Genomic DNA, 18,536 nt, shown 5'->3' with positions numbered 1-18,536 from the left:
TTGCTAACAATAATGGCATGGCTGAGTTGCCAAAGACGCTCTTCAGGGAAGCTCATCAATTCCTCTTTTTCTTTCCATCCTTCATCTTAAAAATATTTAGCATCTAGTATTATTTTTCCTTGAATAAAAAAACCAAAAAGTTTTGATCCTCCCCATATTCTGCCCTTGCTTGTAAAGCTGAGAGTATAGGCAGATGTTCTGCTCTCTGTCCTTGGAATATGCTGTATCTAAGAGTTAGATTTCTGAATGAGTGTGTGTTTTTTATTAAATTCACATTTTAAAGAATTGTGGATATTTATACACAAAAGTCATGCAGTGAAAGGGTAGATACCTGGTCTGAAATGAGATCAAAAGGTAAAGTTGCTGGTGCACCAGCTTTAGAGACCCAGAGGGGGTATCCACATAGTCAACCCTGGCCCCATGGGACTGCTGAGCCATTGAACTTCTGCTAAAGTGAACCAAGATGTGCTGTCAGGACAAAATGCACACTGGATTTAGAAACAGGATAGAAAAGTGATCACATATTCCTTTTAAATATTGTTTAGCAGTGGAAATGATATTTTAGATAACATCAGTTAAAGATAAATATACTATTGATATTAATTTTACCTGTTTACACTTTGATCTTGTCACCAAAACAATTTAAATTACATCTGTGACTCAAATTCTATTCTACTGATGGATGCTGCTTGAGAACAATGGCCTGAAACCTTTTGCAGAAAGATCCAGATAGTAACTCTTTTTGGCCCTGCAGGCCAGATACTTGCTCTGCAGTCTAATACAAAAACAGCCATGGATGACAGGTAAATGAAGGTCTGTATTCCAGTAAAACTTTATTTACAAAATCAGGCAGGGGCCAGATTTATTGACTTCTTTTTTATAAAAGGTAGCGGGAAGGAGAGGATGCAGTCTTCTGAAGGGCTGGTGGCCTTATGTTTCATGATCTCATGCTAATTAAGTGGATGTTCTAACTTTTTGAAAATTCATCAAGCTATATTCAAATGATGTATGCACTTTTCCATATGTATGTGATACTTGAGTAAAAAAAAAAAACAGGCTTAAAACGAGATCAAAATGTGTATCTGCTTTTGTCTATCAATGACAATTCTCCTATTTGAAGAATGGAGCCATGTCTTTCAGTTCTCTACTCACAGTTAGTTGTTCATTTGTCCAAAGTCACTTGGCCTTTCCCCAAGTCTGTAAAACTCTCATCTTACTATACCTGCTTTCCCTTCAATGATTGTTACTTTGGGGAAAATCATATTGGCACAAAATTAGAACTACTGGCTATTTGGGGAGTTGGAAAGAAATAGGATTCACTGGATATCAAAAGAATAAACTGTACTTAAAAACTGCATATGCCTCCAGATTTTGCCAGTTAAAATAAAATTCTGGTTCCCCATGACCTCATCCTGTCTGCAGAATGAATAAACGGGTTTTAATATTTTGCCATCTGAAAACAGACCGCCAGAAAAGTATGACTTTGCCTTCTGGACCTTGAAACTGACCAACTATCAAGGCACTTGTTCATGGCCACTCAGACTGGATAAGAAAGCCTGGCCGGAGGATGGAGAACAGGGCACCTGTGAGAACAGGGTCCTGGTTCAGATTAGAGGCTCAGAGAAGTCAGTCCTGGAAGCCAAGAGCACATCCTTCTACCCCAACTCTTGCTCCTGATTTGCAGTGAAGTTGCCCAAAGGGAGCTTCCAGAAGTGGAAACATTTTTAAATAAGTCTTTTAACTTTTCGCCTGTGGATACAGCTGCATTGACACAAAGCCACATTTGAGGCCTGATGTCTCAGAAGCCTGGCACCACGGAGTGTTTTTCTACTGGGACCCATAATTGCTGGCTTTTAAGAGTGGTCCTGTGTTCAGTTTTATCAATGTGGTACTTGAACTGGACTTTCAGCTGACCTCCAAAAGGAAATAGTTTTAAAAGGAAGAATTTTAAGTCTTCCAAGAGCCAGATAATGGCACAGCACAGAGAAAAGCCAGCGTTTTGTGGTTTTTATATTAAAATACAAGTCTCTTAATGCCTCAAAACAGCGGGCTCCAGAAAATGTGAAGTTTAATAGATGAGGCTAGAAAGACCAGTTTTAAATATCGATATTTTCCTCCTTTTTTTCCTTGTGATTTACCCAAAAGGAACAAATTCCTTTCTCCTGAACCTCCTTCTATATCTATTTTTGATTTTATTCAACTGACTGTTCTCATTAAAGCAAATTTCAAAGAATCCTGGAAATGTTCATGCTGAACTCCAAGCCTGGTACCTGAGGAGCTTCAGACTAATACTCTAGAATATTTTCACCTGTTCTATGTTGATCATTTTTTAATGAATATATATTGTCGAACAAAAGCTTTTCATTTGGGTCAAGCCCAATGTATCTTTTTCCTAATGGTTTACCTTGTTTAAATGTTTATTTGTTATTTTGGAAATAAAAGTGTTATTGAAGTGGTGAGTGCTTCTCATGTCCCCTTCACGCCACTCCTCCATCTCCTGGTGTCTTCATTCCTGTTTCTCTTGCCAATTCAATGGCAAGTCAAAAATCAATATATTAACTTGAATGAGGAGTATGGAAATCAGGTTGGGTTAGATCTAGATGAAGCGAGAAGTGTTAGAGAGTTAAATTAGGAAGGCGAGGTCAGCAAATTTGCAGTCTAAATCAAAGCAGGAAGGGGCCCAACACTGTCAGGTTTTTGGTTCAAGGAACCTGAAAGGAAAGATGTATTCTAGAGACTTTGGGTTTGGGCAGCTACATGACTAATGGTATGGCTGTCCGGCTCACATGCCCACATTGAATCTCTTCGCCTGTTTTGAGAAGTTTGTCAGACTCCCTCACGAAATCAGATTCTTCCATGGTCACAGCTTCTGATCTTTTGCCTAGAAACATTAAAAAGTCAATGAAGCTCATGTTTTAGAGACACCATGTGAATGCCTGATAGCCATCATTTTTCTTCTAAGTACTTAAAAACCATCATCTTAACAATCCTCTTTTGACCGTAACCAGGAAATAAAACCTCCATTGGAATAACATTTACCCATCCCTAATCCTCTGACTCCTCCTCAATGCTCCACAAGTTCTCCCAAAAAAGATCCATGTCATGGATTCCATGATCTCATCTGTTTTCCTACAGTCCAGGGCAAATGTTTGGGTCTGCTTTTCATAATGAGACCCTGGCACATCCTGGACTGAACTACCCAGACCATGAGGCCCAGAGCCAAGCAGGAGTTGGCAGGAGGCAGAGGACATGCAGGAAGAGGGCCGGACTGCTGAAACCCGGTGGAGGACAGAAACATACGTCTTAAAGTGGATCTAGATCGGGTACCAATAGCCAAACTGGGACCCTGGGGCTGGGCTGGGGAGATGATCTCTGGAGGCCACGGGGCTCTTCTATGAGGCCTTCCTGAGAAATCAGAACAGCTCTGTAGGGAAACATACTTCCAGGCCATTCCAAGAGTTTTGTCCTTGGAATTCTGGGGCCAAATGAATAGAATTAAGTCTGCTAACAGGTAGTAATTGGCATGAAGAAGACGGCAAGAAGCCATCTATCTTCCAAAAGTGACCTGGACAAGGATGCAGAGATGCCTGTGGGCCTCTACCTACAGGCACCAGGCAGATGAGCATAATAGTGGAAAGAGGACTCTTGGGTGTCATTCATCTCTTTTTAATCTTGGTTCTACTTTAGCATTAGGCCAATCATACTTCCATCCTAAGATTGACAAGAGGATCAAATAGGATAGTATGTATAAAAATGCTAATTTTCCCATTTTCCTCCCATTTTTGTTTTTTTCTTCCTATTGCCATACCCAAACAGATAGCTTTTCATCCTTATCTTTCTTGCTCATTTTTTCAGCATTGGCACCATTGAATAGCCACAAGGTCTTGAAAGGAAACATTCCCTGGCTTACATGTAGATCCCACCTGTTCTATAAGAACAGTTAACCATGTCTGTGCTAAAAACTCCCGCACCCATAACTACAGCACAAGTCTCTTTGCTAAGAGCCAGATCCATTGGTGGACCTACCTCCTGAACCTTCCACACAGACGTCCCACTGATGGCTCCAACACGATTGCAAAACTCAACTCATTATCTTTCCCTAAATCCTTCTCTTCCTCATCTATATCTCCATTCTGTAAACCCAGCAAAAAGCCCCAAACTTTGGGCTCATGGATTCAATTATAAGTGGTTTATTTGGGAGATCGTTAGTAGGGAATTAGGAAAGTGAAACACAGAAGGAAAGGAAGAAAGTATAGGGGGTTTTCTCAAGCTTGGTACAACTATAAACAGCTGGAACTTGAATCCATGGAAGAATTCTGAGATTCTGGGTAGAGCACAAGCTTCAGAGGCTCCCGTTCCACAGATCAAAGGAGCTGGAGAGTTATTCACCAACTTCTGTCAATCATTGGTTGTCTCCATCATTGCCTGCCCCCTGGAACTTCTGGCTTCCCATACTTGTGCTAACCCTGGGTCCCATGGACCAAAGAAAGCCCTCAGGTAAAATAACACAGGTGCTGACAGTCTGAAACAGGGCTCTTGACTGCCTTCCAAGGAAGACATCCACTAGAAACTGGACTTTGTCTCCACTTAGGCAATGCATATCTTATTTTCAGTCTCCCTTCTGTCACCCTCACATATTCACCCTCCTCAGAGTATGTACAGCATGCATCCTTCTCTTTTAGCACTGATGACCTTGTATTTTAATAGTTTCTGTATTTAATGTGGACTAAGAACATCTTGAGAATAGAAATCAAAACTTCATTTATCTTTATTGCCAGAGAGGGAGGAAGGGAGGCAGGGAGGGAGGGAGGGAGGGAGGAGGAAGGAAGGAAGGAAGGAAGGAAGGAAGGAAGGAAGGAAGGAAGGAAGGAAGGAAGGAAGAAATGAATCATAGCAAAGGTATCACAGTGTACAGACTCTTTTGTGTTTGATAACCTAAGAAGGCAGCATACTAAGGCCAGGGCTAAGAATGCATTCCTTTCCTTATTTCAAACCCTTAGATAATGTTTCACCACTTCTAAACCAGCAGCCAGTTTTTTCTTGCTAAGTTCAAGGTTAACAACTCCCCTTGGCTCTGTCTCTCTCTGGAGGAATAGTATGGTCAGCAGACTAAATTAATAATTTTTCAAGTGATCTACTTTAAACACACTTGTCTCCCAAAAGATGTCATGCTGTTTCCTCTGCCCTTCTCAGTCTTGTCTACCTCCTAAACTCCTATCCATCCTTTAAAGCTCATCAGGAATATCCTTTTTATAACTTTCTCTGACCTCCTGACCCTCTGGAGACAATTTATTTCTATGCCATCTACACCCCACTTTCATTGGCAGCCTTTATCACAAAAGCTGTTTTTCCACAGCCTTCGCCTTGACAAAGTCTTTGTTTGACCAAACTTCAGTCGGGTTAGGCCCATTTGTGTATTTCTTTTTTTAAAAAATCCAGTTTTAGCAAAGTTAGCAAGAATCTCCCACCCTCTATCTCTGATCTGGTTACCCATCCTCCATTATCCCCTAGGTGATGACTGATCACCATGAGTGTCTTCAGCAAGATTCCTGTTAGGTCAGTTTCGCCAGAATCCCTCTCACTCCTGAATTTTCTCTTAGTAATTTTCCATCCACTGTCTCCCATGGTTCCTTTACTATAAATTCCCACTTGCCTGGGCTGTATTCAGAGTTGAACCCAATCTCCCTTCCTGCAAAATCCCATTGCCATGCTCCCTATCCCTATTGTGATGGTCCTGAATAAAGTCTACCTTTTCATGCTTAAACAAAAATCATTGAATATTTTTTCTTTAAAACCCTATGCAAACTATGAGTTCTTCAAAGTTAGGGCCAGGGCTAGTCTCATTCACTGTGTGTTCCCAGTACTTGGGAGCTCAATCCTCAGCATTGAATCCTTGTCAAATGCCTCTTTATTGACTTCAATCCCCTTTGACTCCTAGATCTTATTTCTAGGCTGGTTTTATAATGACTTAAGAAAGTGGTACCATACATCAGGCACAGTGCACACTATAATCCCAGCTACCTGGGAGTCTGAGGCAGGAGGGTCATAAGTTCAAAGCCAGCCTTAGCAACTTAGCAAGGCCTTAAGCAACTTAGCAAGACTCTGAGAAATAAAACGGGCTGGAGATATAGACTTGCCTAGGATGTATGAGGCCCTGGGTTTAATCCCTGGTGCCTAGGGGAAAAAAATAGAAAAATAAAAGAAAGAAGGGTGAATATTTGAGGGTGACAGAAGGGTTCCCAGGGGAAGAGGAGCCAGAACACTTGTGCCTATGTGATGCTCTCAATTGGTGGCATCTCATCTACTTTTCTCTCTTCTTTTATCCTCTTCTCTGCGCCTTCCCTTGTTTTCCCAACTGTGCATTGGTATAAGGCAAGTATCATCAAATACATTGGATTGTCGAATCAGTTTGAATAGGAAAAATCAAGAAGAGCTACATGTATGTGCTAAAAGTAAGGCAATATAAATATGAAACCCAGTGTTTAAGCACGTGGCCTCTGGAGCCATCCCTGATCTCTCCCACTTGTTCCTCATTGGCCTTGGGAGCCATATTTAGCATCTTTACCTTATTTTTTTATCTATTATATTTGGGCTGATTGGAGGCCAGCTTCCCTCGTGGATGTTGTAAGAATCCTAGAGACCATGAATGTGCTCCAGGTTCATACTCTGGGCCTTCTTGCACTTTGTGCCAGTGTCATCTCTGGATGCTAGCATTTGCATTTCTCTGCCTCAAGGGTCCTGGGAGATTAATGCCCACCTCCCCACCCTCCAGGAGCAGCCCTCAACCAATGTCTAATGCGAGTTGATGTCGAAATCCTCTGGCTCGCTCTGCTTTTCAGATGGGACCTCTCTGAGGCTCGTGTTCCATGCTGTTTACCAGAGTTACCTTGTGAAACTAAATTCCAGTTGACCCTCCTTTTCCTGCCTCATATTCTCAGTCACCAACCAGTATTTCCTGGAATGACCTTCCCGGTAATACCTCACCTGCCCTGTAATCCTTGTCTACTTCTGCAAGAACCCAAACCAGGCCAGTATGTTAGATACTAGTTCAGAGGCTAGAATCTAGCAAGCCCAGAACTCTTACTGTCTCTGCTATTCTCAATCCCTTGTTCAGCAGTAGAAAGTAAAGATGCCCATAGAGGAGAGGCCCACCCCATGTTTGACACTGCATCAACAAGTCCCCTGTGGATATCAGTGGTCAGAAGTAATGATCAGTGTTCCACCTGCATGTTCAGATGGGACCTGCATTGCCCTGGGGGTGGGGACCATGACTGGGGATTAGCTTAATCCTAATACTTGTAGGATTAAGCTTTAATGGGGAAGCTGTCAGAAAAAAAAATCTGAATAAGTTAGGAAACACTGGTTTACAAGCAGCAGGGAACTGACTATTGATGTTCCCCTGCTTTTGAGCCTCTTGGGTAGCACTGTTTACTTTTCAGGGTTCGTGTCCTCTTTTCTGGAGAGGGGAGTTAAGAGTTGAACTTTCATAAAGTTGTTTGGTTAAATTTGCCAAGGAAGCACCAAACTTTTGGGCAAAACATCCATCTGTCTGTGGTGAAGATTTTCCTGGTTCTTATTACATCCAGGCTTGGTTATGTTTCAAGAATCATGATGCTTGGTTCTAGGAGCAAACAAGACTACCAGGTCACCGAGCACCATGTCCTTTGATTCTTTCCTTCCCTACTTCTCTAAATCTTCTCCTGGAGGGTGTTGAATTTAATAAGAAGAAAAAAAAAGGACCAAAATTCTCAGCAAACATTTTTTTTGTCAAAATATGATCATTAAAATGTTTAAAAATAGAGGTCTCCTACAGACATATAATGAGGGTGGGGTTCAAGATTTCTGTCACTCATTAGGGAGCCACAGAGTGGCAAAGCTAATGCAAAGTAGGATGGAAATAAGAGACAGATGCATATGCAATTAGTTCAAAGAGAGCTGCTGAAATATATTCAGCGCCTCACTAACTGAGGTCAAAAACTGCTTACCGTCCCTACAAGATCATGAAACCATCATCTTTGGAGTGGTTCTCTATCAGACAAATGTTATTTGTGAATTGTACTTGGATGATTATATATTCATATTTTGGACATTTTGTCTTGATATCATCTGGGTTCACCTTAACACTTTCTATAGAAGTCTCTCTGGACCATAAAACCTTCAGAAGTTTTATTTCTTCGTTTTTCTTTCTGGGTCTCAGGAAGACTACCTGGAATACTTGAATTAACTTCTCCCTTTTACATCCAGAACACCCAGGAGCTGGGTGCATTCAGTGGTTTGCTATAAATGCATACAACATTCTCGTACGCAGCCTTTGCCAGTTCCAATGGTATAAATACTGCAACCATAGTCCATTTCACAGTCTTCACATGATGTTGAAGCAGAGTTGAGAAGGGACACACAATCACTATTGCAAGGTGCATTTTTTTTTTTTTATTCTAGCAGTTGTGTGCTATGAGGAAAATCATATCACTTATCTTCCAGTATGCTGACTGCACTCCTGGTGATGTTACCTCTGGTTGCTTGGTTCAAGACGTGTCCTCCAAGCTTCTCGGCAGTGGGAGCTTTCTTGAGAGTCATAGTTTGACTAAAAGTGAGAGATGAGCCCAAAGTGGAGGTTACTTAGACTTTTCTGGATGATGGCTCCTAAGTTGCTCTGAAAACACCATCCAGCCAACCCAGCCAGCCTGCTAAAGTGGGAGGCATTTTTGTGGCCTTAGAAAGGGCAGCATCAGCAGCCTGCTTTGTGGCCGGGCTGTGGAAGCGGTCAGTGTCGGTATGTCTGGTGTGAGGCACCCCGCTGCACAGAGGGAGAGCCGTGTGAAGTCCTCCATTAGGAGCCGACACCAGGCCAGTGTTGCTGAGAGTGTTGCTCCTGGGTTTCAGTGATGTGAGATTTGTGCAGTGTAGCTTTCCTGAGGTTTTCCCACTTTCCTGAATAAAATGAACATGGTCTTTCTTCTGAGCCAGGGCTGCTGGAGTGCCGAGCCACAAACCACACATCGCCTGACCGGCTGGGACAGTGACCTCTCAGAGAAAAACAGGAAATTAGAACATATGCAATTTCCACATATTGGCTACATTACACACTTCTCAGTGGTTCCATGTGGCTTGAATAACAGGGTAATTTTCCTTTAGGGAGGAAAATACCCACATGAATTAAACTGCATTTTATTGAATAACATTTTATTTTAGTAAATTGTTTTGCATCCAGTGCTGTTTTAAGCACTCTCACAGATTTACTCATGAATTCATGCCACAGACTTTTACCAGGTTAGGAAACACGAGGGTGTGGGATAGGCGTTGGGTACTGTCTCCTTCACAATTTTTTGATATGCTGGGCTCACTTGAAACAAGGGCAGTGCCCTGCCCTGGAGGAGCCCACAGCCTGTGGGTGATAAACAGGACCCTATAATCGTGATGTCATGGAGGCTGTCAGAAGGGACCATGAGAACCCAGAAAGGGGCAGGTCTAATGGCAGGGATTGGGGTAGAGGCAGATTGCACAGAGCAGGTGATCTTTCAGCTGAGTCTTGATGGATAAAAAGGTGTCTACCAGGGGATGATGGGAGTGGCGTTTTAAACAGAAAGGCTGTTTGCTTCAGGAATCCAATGTGTGGGGGCGGGCCCTGAGAAGGGGTCAGAAATGGAAAAAATTATTAAGTCCAATTAGGGAAGACCATGCACTCTGTATGAGAGTTCAGACCTTATATTCTAAGTATCAGGGGCTTCTTGATTGGATTTTGGATTTCCCAAAGTTGAGGGGAAGGATTTCTAGGAAAGAAGATCCCCACTTACAATTCTGAGGGTGCTGGCTTTCATCAAATGTGAAGTGTGAAGGTGTAAAGCCACTGCAGCCACTTCCCCACCAGCCACAAGATCACAAGGGCAAACAACTGAGACCCTACAGAGAGTACTGTGTCACTAAGTAAGCTAGGATGTTCAGTAGATTAGGTGTATCCTTTTTTGACTTAGGATATTTTTAGCCTATGGTGGGTTTATTGGGATGTCACCCCTCTATAAGTCAAAGTGGATCTGTGGAACGTGTTTTTTTCTCCAGTCTGAGAAATAGTGCAGGAACATGTCTTTTGGGGGAATCTCAGTGATCTTTAATCTCTTAATCTGGAATGGTTCCTTAGCCTTTCTTTGTCTTTCATGACATGGATATTTTTGTAGAATCCAAGCGAGTATTTTTATAGAATGTCCCTCAGTTGGGGTAATCACTGTGTTTTCTCATGATGAGTTTCAATGTATGGACTCCCTGTTGGAATGTCCTATAGTCAATGCTGTGTTCTTTGGATATCATATCTTGAGGAACACAGCATCTGGCTGTCCTCACTAGGGATGCTGATTTTGATCACCTGGTCAAGGTGTTGTCTCCTGGCTTCATTGTGTGGTTATTAGTTCTCCATGAAATTTACTAGCAATCTGAAGAGACCTTGCTGTTTACTCTTAAGCCCGTTTGAACTGGGTTTTCTCCTAAAAACCTTCTAACTGATTCAAGAGCCCCTTTTTATTTCAAGATTAATTGCCGGTTACCATGAAGAAACAGGTGAGGCATTGTGAGAGATTATGAAGATAGGGCTCTTAAAATCTTTCATTGTGGGCAGATGGGGAGCAGAGCTGGACCAAAGGACTAATATTTTGGTGATATTTATTCTTTGAATGTATTTTGTAAGGGCTGGACACACACACACACACACACACACACACACACACACACACACACACATTCAGATTCAATAAAAATTACACCCTTTATTCAAAATAGACGTATCATTAGTTGCACTGAATGTAACATAACATTTTAATTTATTTGCAATTTGCAATGTTCCTTTATCTCAGTATTTTTATCACTCTTAAATGGGTAATGTTAGTATATTCAGAAAGGGTAGTGCTTTTTTATAGAGACATGCAGATTGTAATAAAATATTTATCTGATTTTTTTCCCTGAATTGTTAAATTGGCAAAAACATGTCCATTAGTTGAAAATACAGTAGCAACTGAGCAGCTTTCCTTCATATTCTTTAAAGGAACCAAGAAACCAGACCCTGAGAAAAGATTCAAATACAAGTAATTTATTGAGAAGAGGTCTCAGGAAACACCCATAGAGGGAATAGGAGACAGGGAAGAGGAAGGAAGTGAGTATCCAGGCCTGTCTGTAATTGTCCTGGTTTGGGTCCCTGGAAGCAGACCCTGGAACAGGGATTCAAGTACAAGTAGTATTATGGGAGGTAAAGGGGATCCTGGATGGAGAGCGTAGAAGTGTGGAAGAAAAGGCAGCTGGCGGCGGGGGGCTGGGGTTGTGGCTCAGCGGTAGAGCGCTCACCTAGCACGTGCGAGCCCTGGGTTCAATCCTCATACATAAATAAATAAATAAATGGTGTTGTGTCCAGCTACAACTAAAAAGAAAAAAAAATTAAAAAAAAGAAAGAAAATGCAGCTTGTGAAGTGTTTGTTATCAAACCAGCCCCCAGTAGGTAGCTGGAGCTTAATATGATGGGGACCCATAGAGACAGTTTAGAACACGCACCGGAGATGAGATGAGGGTACAGGCTCACAGTGAGGAAAATCACCATTGCTGGTAAACAGCAGTGCATGGTGCATTGTGTGGCTTGAGAATTTCCCCAGCTCAAGAATCTGGTCTAGGCCTGGCAGGAGTTTCAATACACGGATACCACATGTGAAGCTACTCAACAAGACAAGGTGGTACCAGTGAGGAATGGCTTCCATCTCCATTTTTGTGAATTCTCTATCCTAGAGGAGGCAGAACCTGTCCACACATCACAGCTTCTCCAGGTAATCATTCACAGGACCCCTGCTCAGTAGGTATTGATATTTCCAATTAAAAATGAATTCCCAATTTATTTCAGTGACATTAAAGGGAAAGACTAAGATTTAGGAACTGTAGATTCTTAACATTTTTATGTCAATGGAGCCACTGGTTTGCTCCATAAATCTTTTAATTTTTCAGAGGTTCAGCTTATTTGTATATGAAATATGATGGAGTTGAATCATTATGAGAGGCAGTGGCCTTGGCAAACTTGATGGAGAAAATGGTCTTAGTCTTGCAATAGCTGTATCTCACCCACCCACCCCCGCCCCCAGACTGGGAATGGAACCCAGAGCTTTGTGCATACTAGGCAAGTGCTCTACCATTAAGCCACATCCCCAGCCTTTGAGATGGTTCTTGAAGAACTGTCAGGATTTGGGTAAGTGAGGCAGAGCTGCTACGGGGAGGCACTCTGATCAAAATGCAAAGGTAAGTGGTCAGGAGGTTGGTTCAGATACTAATACACTTGGGCTCTACCCACCACCCCCTTCCCAGACACACCTACCTGCTTCTTCCTGTAGCTCTCCACCTAGCCACCTGACAGCACCATGGACTTAATACCCCCAGGAGCAAATCTCCAACCACTGACAGGAGCTGGTAGATCAGTGACCCAGTTTCCTTAACCTTCATGAGATGACTCTGGAATATACTCATTGCTCACAGACTCTCCACATTCTCCAGTGGCACCAAGCTCTGGTTGCCTCAACTGACAGGCTCAGCCTGAAAAGATACATTTTCAAATATAAAATCATAGGCTGGGGATATAGTTCAATGGCAAGGCACTTGCACAAGGCCTGGGGTTCAATCTCCAGAAAACTCATTGCATACTAGGCAAGTGCTCTACCATTAAGCCACATTCCCAGCCTTTGAGATGGTTTTTGAAGAGCTGTCAAAAAAAAAAAAAAAAACTTGCATCAAATTTTTTTTTAAATCATAAGGAATGAGGGAAACGTAAACTTCACAAATTATTTAAAGGTGGACTCAATTACAACTACATACAAGTATATAACAGATTTTCTGGAAAGAAAAAGATAATAAATATTTTAGGGTTTGTGAACCATGTGGTCTCAATTCTACCACCATAGACTGAAACAGCTATAGACAATATGTTACTAGAGGAATAATAGCTGTGGTTCAATAAAACTTTATTTACAAAAGCATGTGGCAGGTGTGTTTGGCCCACAGGCCTTCTTTGTAATTAAGAATACTTAAATTATGGCTGTGGTTGTGGCTCAGTGGTAGAGCACTCGCTTAGCACATGTCAAACGTTGGGTTCCAACCTCAGCACAGTATAAAAAATAAATAAATAAAATGAAGGTATTGTGTCCATCTACTACTAAAAAAAATTTTAATACTGAAATTACAAGTGGTTAATATTCATAGGGCAATGATAACTGCCTTTCCACAAAACAAAATCTGCAAGTTCTGTATTTGCAAATTTGCCTACTCACTAAGGTTTATTTGTAATTCCCACATTACTAATTATGGAGTTTTTGTAGTCATTAGTACACATGCCCAGAGAGCTGACAAATTTGAGTCACCCAGCATGCATATTTCCAGCTGAGCTGAATAAATTGATGCTCTGCTTTCTTGTTCCAGCTCTTACACTATAAAAAGGGTCCTTTTGTGATCTATTTAGTGCTGCATTTTTCACATTTTGGGGCTGTGTGTGTGTGTGTGTGTGTGTGTGTGTGTGATTTCACTGTTCAAAATGGCCCCTAATCACAGTGAAATGCTGTCTAGCACATTCCGATACATGAGAATGCCATGATGTGCCTTAGGGAGAAAATGTGTGTGGTAGATGAGCTTCGTTCAGGCATGAGTTAGCATGCTGTCGGCCATCAGTTCAGTGTTAATCAATCAACAATATATATTAGGTTGTTTTAAACAGAAACACACATAAGGAGAAGTTATGTGCTACTCAGTTAATGAAATGTTCTGACCTCAGACTGATAGAAGCGAACCTAGCCTTGTGCTTCCCCTAGGAGTAGTGGTTCAGTGTTTGCTGATTAACTGTTGACCATGACCTCATAGGACACAATACCATGAAGTTCTAGAATTGATTGTAACTCAAAGACGGTGAAATGGGGAGATAACGCAGAAGAGTGCTTGAATGACATTCTAATGATCCTTGCATGTTTTCTGATGTCGGTAGCAAACCCTTTCTTGGCCTCCTTCTCTTGTCTGACTCCCTTTCAGTACCTGTCTTCCCACCCTTCTAGTGTTTTCCGGGATCACCTCCCAAATAAATGACTTGTCTCAAAGTCAGCTTATAGAGAACTGAAAGTAGGTGAGTTTACATTGATCAAAGGAAGCCTAATGAGATTTGAGGTATGCAGAGCAAAAGAGATGCATTGGAAAGACTGGAAGTTGCATTGGATACAAAACAAAAGGGGCCTTGAATCAAGTATAGTGGTGCACACCTGTAATCCCAGCCACGTGGGTGATGGAGACAGGAGGATCTCAAGTTCAAGTCCAGCCTGGACAACTTTGCAAGAGCTTGTCTCAGAATAATTTTTTTAAAAAGGGCTGGGGGTATAGCTCAGCAGTAGAGGCTGCTTGAGAACTTTGGTTCAGTCACCAGTACAGCAATAAGGGGAGAGGGACTGCTGAGTACCTAATGAGGGAATATGGATATGAAATTCCTAAAACTGAACTCTGAGCAGGGAAGCAGAATGCTGGTAAAAGAACTGATTAGTCCATTTTCTGTTCTTAATAATTCCACAGACTGGGTAAATTATAAGAAAAGAGGTTTATTTTGGCTCACAGTTCTAGTCCAAGGTTGAGAACCTATGTCTAGAGATGGCCTTCTTGCTGGCAGAGTATGTTTGTGTGTGTCCTGGTCTCCTCTTCCTTCTCATAAAGCCACAAGGGGCTTAAAGTTTTGCTCAATGGTAAAACACACACTTAGCATGTATGAAGCCCTAGGTTCAATCCCAAGCACCAAAAATAAAATAAAGCCACCAGAATTGAATCACAACTATTCCACCTTAATGGCTCTATCTAATCCTAATCACCTCCCAGAGGCCCACCTCTGAACACTTTAGTCAGATTAAGTTTCTATCACCTCAGTATCACAAATGGGCATTAAATTCCAATACATGAACCCTTGGGGAATACCCTCAAATTATACCCAAACCGTAGCAAGGCCATCCCTTCGGTACAGTCTTGCAGATGGATGGAGTTGAGACAGACAGTGACAATGCCCAGACATTCAGGAGCTGCTGAAGTCATTAAGGTTGCCGCTGTCCAAGGCCTGAGTGGGTGTGGGGAATGGGGGAAGGAAGATGAGAGACTTTTGGACCAGAAGACTCAGCAGAACTGCAGAGTGATTGATGTGCAGAGCAAAGTGTGTGTGTGTGGGGGGGGGAGCCAGGTCCCTCCCCTGAGGTTTCAAGCCTGGGGTTGTCATTAACAGAAGAGGGAGCAAGAACTTCAGAGGAACGGAATGTGAAGTGGAAAATCAGCATTTGAAGCTAAGTTTGAGAGAAAGAAACCAGAGATGAGTGCTTCTTACACTTTTTGGTAGACAGATATTTCTGAGTCTAGAAAGAGAGGAAAGCAAGAACAGGACTCCACAAATCCTTAGTGTTTGGTTTTTGTTTTATTTTTATTGGAACCAGACAAAACAAAGTGTAGCATTCCACAAATAATGCACAAGTCGGCTAACAGGACAGTTTGACTTCTGTCTACTCTTTTTGCATCCCTCGATGATATAATAAAGGGATAGAAAATAATGATGAAAAATAGGAAACAAGAAAGAAAAAATGTTAGGGAAACAAATACTCCTAACTAAGAGAATAGGACCTGACTGAAGATTGGGAGCACTTCAAGCACTGCAGGAGCAATTCATGTTTTAGACAGAATATATAGCTTGTGATGCTTTGGTAGGCAGGTAAAATGTGAATGTGTGAGTAAAAAAGCCTTTGCAAATCAAAATACCAAAAACTGACTGGGTCACTACCCCCAGAGCCAGCATGAGCTCTATTATATTTGCACCCCTTTCTCCTATTTGGATTAAGTCCATGAAAACCGCGAAGGGGCTGGTTTGGCCCTTCACAGAAGCAAATGTAAATTATCTTTCTTGGGCTTTAACAAAAAACTTCCTGGAGAAGAGTAAGAGGATAAGGTCTTCAGGAAGATAAAAGCATGAACTTCTAATTTTCCCCTTGCTAAAGATGGTGTTATAGTCCAGTCTTCCCCAAAAAGAGTGGGTAGGGGCTTGGTTTACCAAGACAATCTGCTTTGGGGCAATTCTCAGGCATATTTTTCCACTTTTCTATTATCTACAAAACTTGAGGTCAACAGAAGCTGACTGCAGGGAGGTCATGAAGTTATTCCAGCCCCAAAGATAGTGGGCATATGGCATGTTGATCTCAGACACTAAGCAGACATCTTTCAGTGTTGACTGGGTGTGTTTTGACTCCCAAGAGGAGGGTGCCTGGAGGGGAAAGACAGCTGGTTTGGAGTCCAAGATGATAGGTCCAGAGTGAAGGGGCTGTAGTGTTTTAGAATAGCCCAAAGAAGGAGCCATAGGTGAAGGAAAGAGCACGGAAGCCCGGAGGCTCTTAAAAGAGAGAGCATGACCTGATATTTGTAGTTAGGGGTGCAAGAGAAATTAGGATGTTTTGGCCCGTCAAATCTAAGCCACGTGCTTTCTCCAAGAGTCACAGGGTGTAACCAGGGCCACACAGGACTGAACCTCACACTTCTGCAGACCATGGTTGGATGAAAATATTACTGTCCACCCAGCATCCCATTGGGTGGTATGAGAATCTAGACAAAATTCAAGGGCTGTGTTTTACTGTGCACTTAGACCATCTATCCTTGGGTCCATTTCACCCTGCATCCTTTGCTTTTCTTTTTCTACTAGACTGACCTCAGAGCTACTATTATGATCCAAAGCAGTTCAACCGTGTGTCTTCACCCTTAGATACTCCCAATGGATAAGAGGTAAACCTGCTTTCTCCCCATCTGCCTTGTGCTCTATTCTAACCATGTCTAACCCTAAAGGGCCCCCTGCCGTAGGAAAGGATCAGACATGTGAACAAAGAGGCTAGAAGTAGGATCCTGTAGTCCATTGAGAGGAAGACTGGAACCTGCAGATCTTAGCAGAAACTGTTTGGTAATTGCAACATGTACAAAATATGAAATTGGATTAGTGAAATACCCTAATCATATGTACTTGTCATTCTCAATAAAAGACATGAATGCCATCGTTCAACCAAGAGTGAGACTTTAAACATGCCTAAGCTTCTGAGGCCCAATCATTCACACAAAACCATCATTTAGATGATGGCAGCAGATAATACTGAGAGCATTATCTGAGTTTCCATAACTCTTATGAATCCATAAAATATTAAATTATTTTAGAGAAGAACTGTTTATTCTTATCCCTTTGTAATTTCCAGAACTAGTTTTGGCACAGTATTAACACCTGCTATTTGGAGCATTTATTACATATAGAAGCCATCACAGTATTTATTTATTTATATTTAATTCTAATTTGTTATATATGACAGCAGAATGTATTACAATTCATATTACACATATAGAGCACAATTTTTCATATCTCTGGTTGTATACAACATATATTCACACCATTTGTGTCTTCATACATGTACTTAGGGTAATGATATTCCTATCATTCCACCAGCTTTTCTACCCCCATGCCCCCTCCCTTTCCCTCCCACCCCTTTGCCCTGTCTAGAGTTCTTCTAATCCTCCCATGCTCCCCCTTCCAACCCCGCTATGAATCAGCCTCTTTATATCAAAGAAAACATTCAGCATTTGGTTTTTTGGGATTGGCTAACTTCACTTAGCATTATATTCTCCAACACCATCCATTTACCCGAAAATGCCATGATTTTATTCTCTTTTATTGCTGAGTAATATTCCATTGTGCATATATGCCACATTTTCTTTATCCATTTATCTACTGAAGGGCATCTAGGTTGGTTCCACAGTTTAGCTATTGTAAATTGTGCTGCTATGAACATTGATGTGTCTGTGTCCTTGTAGTATGCTGTTTTTAAGTCCTTTGGATATAGACTGAGGAGTGGGATAGCGGGGTCAAATGGTGGTTCCATTCCCAGTTTTCCAAGGACCCTCCATACTGCTTTCCAGATTGGCTGCACCAATTTGTAGTCCCACCAGTAGTGTATGAGTGTACATTTTTCCGCACATCCTCATCAACACTTATTGTTGTTTGTCTTTATAATAGCTGCCATTCTGACTGGAGTGAGATATATTAGTTTTGATTTGCATTTCTCTGCCAGAGATGAAGAACATTTTTTCATATATTTGTTGATTGATTGTATATCCTCTTCTGAGAAGTGTCTGTTCATGTCCTTGGCCTATTTATTGATTGATTTGGTTTTTTTTGTTTTGTTTTGTTTTGTTTTGTTTTGTTTTTGTGTGTGTGTGCTTAGCTTTTTGAGTTCTTTATATACCTAGAAATTACTGCTCTCTCTGATGTGTGAGGGATAAAACTTTGCTCCCAAGATGTAGGCTCTCTGTTCACCTCACAGATTGTTTCTTTTCCTGAGAAGAAACTTTTTAGTTTGATTCCATCCTATTTATTGATTCTTGGTTTTAATTCTTGTGCAATAGGAGTCTAATTAAGGAAGTTGGGATCTAATCCAACATAATGGAGACTTGGGCCTACTTTTTCTTCTATTAGATGCAGAGTCTCTGGTTTAATTCCT

The 18,536-nt window shown here is 41.6% G+C and overlaps 1 protein-coding gene across 8 annotated transcripts in view; it reads left to right on the top strand.

Moving 5' to 3' along the window:
* Rin2 (Ras and Rab interactor 2) overlaps positions 1-18,536 on the top strand; it is a 219,266-nt gene that overhangs the window by 79,524 nt on the left and 121,206 nt on the right. For 4 of the 8 annotated variants that reach the window (XM_078051340.1, XM_078051341.1, XM_040275765.2 and 1 more), the window contains one exon: positions 16,703-16,782. The exons of the other annotated variants lie outside the window; for them this stretch is intronic. Coding sequence is in view for 1 of the 4 variants with exons in the window: in XM_021723131.3 (XP_021578806.1) it covers positions 16,772-16,782 (11 nt within the window). In the remaining 3 variants the exon portion in view is untranslated. The remainder of the gene's footprint in view (positions 1-16,702; positions 16,783-18,536) is intronic. 8 annotated transcript variants of the gene reach the window in all.

The sequence above is a fragment of the Ictidomys tridecemlineatus genome, chromosome 5 (assembly GCF_052094955.1).
Source record: "Ictidomys tridecemlineatus isolate mIctTri1 chromosome 5, mIctTri1.hap1, whole genome shotgun sequence".
Classification (NCBI taxonomy): domain Eukaryota; kingdom Metazoa; phylum Chordata; class Mammalia; order Rodentia; family Sciuridae; genus Ictidomys; species Ictidomys tridecemlineatus.
Note: the sequence above shows the minus strand (reverse complement) of the source record. Positions and strands in the feature narration are given on the sequence as shown.